The 7,251-nt window shown below is 50.2% G+C and overlaps 1 protein-coding gene across 1 annotated transcript in view; it reads left to right on the top strand.

Moving 5' to 3' along the window:
* LOC119418669 (palmitoyltransferase ZDHHC14) overlaps positions 1-4,385 on the top strand; it is a 5,805-nt gene extending 1,420 nt beyond the window's left edge. The window contains exons 3-9 of the mRNA XM_037686006.1: positions 619-759; positions 905-1,042; positions 1,858-1,918; positions 2,742-2,844; positions 2,930-3,039; positions 3,550-3,658; positions 3,875-4,385. Of these exons, the coding sequence (XP_037541934.1) occupies positions 619-759; positions 905-1,042; positions 1,858-1,918; positions 2,742-2,844; positions 2,930-3,039; positions 3,550-3,658; positions 3,875-4,294 (1,082 nt within the window). The 3' untranslated portion in view covers positions 4,295-4,385. The remainder of the gene's footprint in view (positions 1-618; positions 760-904; positions 1,043-1,857; positions 1,919-2,741; positions 2,845-2,929; positions 3,040-3,549; positions 3,659-3,874) is intronic.
* The last annotated feature ends 2,866 nt before the right edge of the window (positions 4,386-7,251 follow it).

Genomic DNA, 7,251 nt, shown 5'->3' with positions numbered 1-7,251 from the left:
AGCCGTCCGTCATCGAGCCGTCAGTCACCGAGCCAGCCGTCGTCGGTCACCGAGACGTCGGTCACCGAGCCGTCGATCGTCGAGCCGTCGGTCACCGAGCCGTCGGTCACCGAGCTGTCGGTCACCGAGCCGTCGGTCACCGAGCCGTCGGTCACTGAGCTGTCGGTCACCGAGCCGTCAGTCACCGAGCCATCAGCCGTCCGTCATCGAGCCGTCGTGAGCTGAGCCGTCGTGAGCCGAGCTGTCAGTCATTGAGCCGAGGATTCATCTGTAGGTCACTGCGTCGCCTCGGACAAGAAAAACACTCATCTCCAGAACGACAAACATTCACTGTTCAAACCCTCAGAGACGGGACATAAGTGTAGCGCTAAGACAGGTCCCTCATGCAAATGAGTCCCCGTGGATCAATGAGGAAAGTCGGTGTAAATAAAGGTTGAATGAAAAAAAGACGTTGGACCGACGTGTCTTTGTTGGACGTCACCTGGAACATCCTTTGATCTGATCTTCTCTTTCCTGCAACAACACAGTTAATTCAACATGCTCCTCAGACGGTCTTCAGAGGTTCTGGTTCTGAGCGGGTTAAAGTCCATGTTGTTCAGTTTCTTGTTGTGTCCTCAGACTCGGGCTGCTCCAAGCCCCCCCCTCGCACCAGAGAGGTCCTGATCAACGGGCAGACGGTGAAACTGAAGTACTGCTTCACCTGTAAGATCTTCAGGCCGCCGCGAGCGTCGCACTGCAGCCTCTGTGACAACTGTGTCGGTCAGTGAGGGGGGGTCCACTTGTACCGGCTCTAGCTGGTTCTTCTAGAGTTCTTCTGAGTTCTCCAGATGTTCCCTCTGGGCCTGGTTTGTAGCCACGGTCTGAAAGTGTCTGTTTTCAGCAGCTTCTTGGTTTTCCTCCTCAGAGCGTTTCGACCATCACTGTCCCTGGGTGGGGAACTGCGTCGGACGGAGGAACTACCGCTTCTTCTACCTCTTCATCCTCTCCCTGTCCTTCCTCACTATCTTCATCTTCGCCTTCGTCATCACGCACGTCATCCTCAGTGAGTAACGGAGGCGCCGCCTCCTCACACCGAGCCTCGTGGATCCGTTCCTGCGGGGTTCTTCTCCCGCGACGCCGTTTGAGACACGAGTTCACGGAGAGAAATAAAAATAACGTGTTTCCAGATTATATGAAAAATGATTTAAAGTTCCAACAAGAAGCTGAAAAACATCTGAACCGTACGTGGACTCGGTCCAAACCCGAGGTCCAACACAACCTCCAGAACCCGGTCTTTGTGATGTCTCGTTTATTCAGTTTCAGGTTTATTTTGAAAAGAAAACGTTCAGGTTTGGTTTCAGAAACGAACTTCTACTTTTTGGGGTGGGGGGTGTTGGTTTGAACTCGGACTTGTTACAGATCTCGACTCGTTTGTTGGACCAGCAGCCGTTTGTCTCATGGGGTTTCAACCTTTATCCAAGTGTCAACCAGCTGAAACCCAAAACTGGTTCAAGGTTGGAGCTGTTCGCCGTTTGTGTGGTTCAGTCTGATTCCAAGTGTCCGTCAAACCTCGGGTGGTTTTCAGAAGGGAGGCGTTCCTCCTGGGTGTTTGCTCGTACCTCTAGTTTTCAGTACAATTCTGTAGAACAGGACCGTGTATGATTTGGGTTTTTGTAACGCTGCCTCAGTCAGATGAACTCCTGACTCGGATACTCAGCGGGTTTTAACCACAGAATCAACAAATGACTGATTTGTTGATTTAAAAGGATCGAGCTGTAAATAAACTAGACTTGTTGTTGTTAAGAGGGTTTAACTGAACTGGTCTGTGGACTTGATTCAGGTTCTAAGAACTCTGTTTCCTCTCTGTGTTTCCTGCAGGATCCAACCGAACCGGTTTCCTGAGCGCGCTGAAGGACAGTCCGGCCAGATATCCTTCACTGTTTAAAGATGGGTGATGCTTGTGTGTCTGTTAGCAAAATATCTCATGGACGAGGTTACAGATTAAAAGAGTACTCTGAGTCATCGTTGGATCTAAAACTACAACTAGTTAACCCAGTTCAAGATGGCCGCCTCAGCTGATCGACCTGAGCCAGCACAAAACTCAGCTCTGACACTGAGGTGGTGGTAGCTGAGAGTCATCCTGCAAACACTGAGGGCCGACACCTTCAAATACACATTCACTCTAATGAGGAACGTTCAGAGTCGACTGAAGATCAAACACTAAATACCACACACACACACACACACACACACACCAACACACACACACAGGTTTGTTTTGCTATCTTTATGGGACCTTTCCGTTGACTTCCATTCATTTTTCATTCATTTCTCTAGCCTAACCCCGACCTTTACCCTAAACCTAACACGTCCTCAATTCACATCTTAGTCCTAAACGTAACCCCTAACCACCAATGGGACTACTCCTCATGGGGCCCGGGCTTTGGGCCCCATGAGGAGTAGGTGGTCCTCACAACGTAGTATAAGTTGGAAAAATGGGCCTTACAAAGTAGCGTAAACAAGGACACACACACAGAAACACAAAACGACCCCCCACCCCCCGGTCTCTGGACTGTGTTCTGGTCGGTCTCTGGTTCTGTCTCCATCAGATCAATAAGTCCTCTGCCAAGGTCAGAGTGGTTCTGACCCAAATACCACAGAACTTCCGGGGTCCAGCTGCTGGTTCTGGTCAGTCGGTTCTTTGGGTCGTGAGGAATGTTCAGTCTTTAGATCCTGAGTTGGACCTTGACCCGGTTCTGCAGCGTTCTGGAGGTGCTGGTCTGTTTCTTCTCCGTCTGGTCCATCGTTGGCCTCTCGGGGTTCCACACCTACCTGATCAGCTCCAACCAGACCACCAACGAGGACGTGAGTGCACCGGGCCCAGGACCTCTGAAGTCCTGTTGGTTCCTCCAGAGTCCTCTGTGACCCTGATCCTTATGTCCAAATCCAGATCAAAGGAACCTGGTCCACCAAGCGAGGGAAGGAGAACTTCAACCCCTACAGCTACGGAAACATCCGGACCAACTGCTGCGCTGCTCTGTGTGGACCCCTGCCACCCAGGTACCCCCACAGGACCGGGACCAGACCTGGGGCCAAAACTAAATACAGGACTAGACACTAAACTTGGATCAAGACTTTAGATCAGGTTTAATGAAGACCATCAGACTAAGCAGGACTAGATTCAGGACCTCAAATGCTCCAAACTCTGAGCCTAGACTGAGGTTTGGACTAAAACCAGGACTCTGGACTGAGATCAGAACCACAGCTGAGACTGAAGGTGAAAAATAAAAACAAAGTTGAATCTGGACTCTGGACTACAGTCTGGACTGGATCAGGACTAGATCTGGACCTGAAGTCCTGAATCAGTTCATTTCTAGATAAACAGGATTTCATGTTCTGTTTTATTCATTTAAACACATTAAAAACATTTTAATTCAGTAAATTGAACTGGTTTATAGAACAACAGTTTGTTTGTTTGTTTGTTTGTTTGTTTGTTTGTTTACTGAAGGAAACCAGAGAAGAACTGAGCTTCGGTTCTGTTTTAAAGACCCATCTTCATCTTTGTGTCAGTTTGATTGACAGGAGGGGACTGATCCGGGCCGACGCCCCACAGACCGTCTCCCAGTCCAACGAGACCGGCAACGGTGGCCACGCCTCCACTCAGCTCCACGGTCACATGGTGGGCGGAGCCAAACGGCCATCAGCGCATGTTGTGTTTTTTGTGTTGTTGTTATGGTGTAATCTTTGTTGTTGTTGTTTTAGCTCTTGTTGTGGTGGTAGTGTTATTGTGATTATTTTGTTGTGCTTGTTGTTGACTTGTAGTTCTTTGTTGTGGTTGTTTTAGTTTTAGTTGTTGTGGTAATTTTGTTGTTGTTGTTGACATGTGGACCCTCAGTGCAACCAGGATCAGTGCATCCAGAGCACCAAGTTCGTCCTGCAGGCCGCGGCCACGCCGCTGCTCCACAGCGACCCGGTGGTCCTGGCCCCGCTGCCCGGGAAAACCGCCATGCTGGGGGGCCCCTGCCCCTACCTGGCCCCCCCGCAAGCGTCCCTTCCGTCCTGTGCCGGAGATGTCCTGACCCTGAGGGACGCCGCCGTGGACGCCCACTGCCACCATCACCTCCACCTGCACCACCACCATCACTTTGTCAGCCCAGAAGAGACGCCCTGCGGGACTCCTCTGGGCGCCCTGCCGTGCCCCGCCCACCTGCACCTGCAGGCCCCGCCCCACCCGCCCGTCCTGTATGACCCCGTCACTCAGGACGCCCTTCACGAGGACTCGGTCAGAGGACTGGTGAAGCTGAGCTCCGTCTGAGCTCCACGACACATCTGTACAGAAAAACAGCTGCCGGTGGACAAACGACGGATTCAAACGCCGACACGGAAATGTCCCCCGAAGCTTCGAAAGACACGAGGACGTTTCAGGACACTTTGTATTTGTCTTCTTTAGAATGAAAACAAGTTTTAAACTTTCAGAATCACAACGTTTGAATCTTTAAAAAGTGCAATGTGTTGTCATCATCGTATCCAGACAGCACCTCGTGGAGCAGCTGGTGGAGCAGCAGGTGGAGCAGCTGGTGGAGCAGCTGGTGGAGCAGCTGTGCAGGTGCCCGGGGAGCAAGTAGGGATTACTGCTAGGTGTCTTGCTCAGAGACACCATGACACGTGGGACTGAACCTGGGTCCCGAGTCGGCTGCCTGCCTCCACCCCGTCTCGGCCCCAGCAGGAAATACAAAAACATTTTCTGATCAGTGAACGGGACGCTGTGGGACGTCTTCAAACACTTCAGGGGACAAACTGCTTCAGGACCAAAGTTGGACGTCGTCCTCGTGACGAAGACAAACGTCTCAAAACGGAGCCGGTCTTCTTGACGTCTGTCTTCACACTGCCAAAACAAAATGTCCAGTTTTTACTGATCAGAACTGTCTTTACTTCATGCAGTGTTCCGGTCCATTCTGGTGATTTTAACCTCTCAGCTGTCACAGTCCACCCTGTGCTTTTATTCTGAAGGTCTGTGTAAACAGTTTGGACCCGGTCTTTGTGTCAGAATCGGTCTGTGGACTTATTTTTTACTGTTACTGGTTTAAAGCAGATTAAAAAGTCAAAACAAGCTCAATAAAACACTTCCTGCCTGTCATTTTACAAAATAAAAGCTTCGCCAGCAGGTGATGCTTCACGATTGTCTCAGTCTCACCTTCACCTGCGTGAAACAGATTCATGTTAACTCACCTTGTTCTCTGATTTTGCCCATTGATGAAGTCTTAGCTCTTGGTTTTAGGCTCAACTGATTTACTTTTACTTGTGAAGCTCCACCGGGTCGTGGTGCCTGAAGGATCTTGGGGTCAGGCCAGACACTCAAGGAAAAGTGCCCCCCACCTTGGACGTGGGTTACCGGGGGCCCACCCTGCAGCCAGGCCTGGGGGAGGGGCTTATTAACGAGCGCCTGGTGACGGGGTCTCTGCCCATGGGGCCCGGTCGGGCTCAGCCTGAACGAGTAACGCGTTTGCCTTCCTGTGGGTCCACCTGGTTAGAGACACTGCACTGGAGTGGTCCAGATCATATCTACAGCTATGGTGAACATGCTCCTCTCACATGTGGTGTCCCACAGGGTTCAGTTTTAGGGCCTCTTCTCTTTTATTTATTTTCACTTTGTTCCATTTTTTCACAAACACAGAATTTCTCTTCACTTGTGTGCGGATGTCAGGTTTATGTCCCTGTAAGAAGAAGGACTCGTTCTCCTCCGAACCAGTACAGAAATGGGTGGCTCTGAACTTCTTGCAGTGGAATGAGAAGAATGAGGTTTTATAACATCCACTGGCACCCCCGTGTAGATCTGCATTCCTTGACTCAATATGTGAAGCCAGTGGTCACAAATGTGGGGCGTCAAATTGGATACTGATCTTAAATTTGATCATCAGATCAGAGCAGTGGTTAAATCCAGCTGCTTTCAGTTAAGGCAGATGGCTGAAGTCAAGCTAACACTAGAAAGATGTTTGAGACAGTGTCATCACCACATGGCTGGATTACTGATGGTGGGGGGGTCAGTGCTTCCTCTGCTGTATGTCTTTAACTGGCTCAACAGAAACATGAACACAAGATTTCTTCTGTTTTAGCCTCGCTGCACTGGCTCACAGAGCTGAACCCCTAAATGTCCACGTGACCGTGTGACTGGGAGGAACGGCCTCTGGTCTGAACCCGAGCGGTGTTCTGTTGTTGGACCTCTGTGCTACTCATAGTTTGTTCATCATGAACACCATGTTCTTCTAACAACACCATGTTCTTCTAACAACACCATGTTCTTCTAACAACACCATGTTCTTCTAACAACACCATGTTCTTCTAACAACACCATGTTCTTCTAATAACACCATGTTCTTCTAACAACACCATGTTCTTCTAACAACACCATGTTCGAACATGAGGGAATCCATAAGTGCACTTGGCACCAGGTGGACCTAGGTCGTAGATCGATGATTGACTTTGTAGTCGTGTCATCTGATTTGCGGCCGTTTGCTTCGGACTCTCAGGTGAAGAGAGGAGCTGAGCTGTCAGCTGATCACCACCTGGTAGTGAAGTGAGGCAGCTGAACTTCAACCACATCCCAGCTGAGGCGGGGGGGACACGGAGTCCGAGCCGTGTTCCTCTGCCTTTAGCTGTGGCCTCAAGGTTGTCGGTGCTTCTCGCGGTGGCCATCCTCAAACTCGGTGGTGGACACCCCGGGTTAGGGAGTCCTATCAGGCCTTGTTGGCTCCTACGACAGGTCGGGCCAGCTGTTTCTAGTATAAGGTAATTTCTACAAACCTTTGTTCTTGTTCGTCTTTAAAATAATTTCTCTGAACTGGTTGGTTACCGGTTCAAATCCCAGCCCAGGACCTTTCTGGGTGGAGTTTGCACGTGGGTTTTCTCCGGGTGCTCCTGTTTCCTCACACAGACCAAAAGCATGTTAGGCTGATTGGTGACTCTAAATTGTCCCTAGGTGTCCCTGTGATGAATGAAAGACCTGTCCAGGTGTCCCTGTGATGGACAGGAAACCCATCCTCCTGGGTGTCCCGTCTCTCTCACAGTGATAGCTGGACATGGGCACCAGTGATGCCCCCATGACCCGGAAAGCAAGTAAAGTTAATGGATAGATGGATGGATGGATGGATGGATGGATGGATGGATGGATGGATGGATGGATGGATGGATGGATGGATGGATGGATGGATTGATGGATGGATGGATGGATGGATGGATGGATTGATGGATGGATTGATTGATGGATGGATTGAT

This window comes from Nematolebias whitei, chromosome 12 (assembly GCF_014905685.2).
Source record: "Nematolebias whitei isolate Nwh7 chromosome 12, NemWhi1, whole genome shotgun sequence".
In the NCBI taxonomy this organism is placed as follows: domain Eukaryota; kingdom Metazoa; phylum Chordata; class Actinopteri; order Cyprinodontiformes; family Rivulidae; genus Nematolebias; species Nematolebias whitei.
The sequence above is the reverse complement of the archived record's forward strand: the minus strand, read 5'-3'. Positions and strand labels throughout refer to the sequence as shown.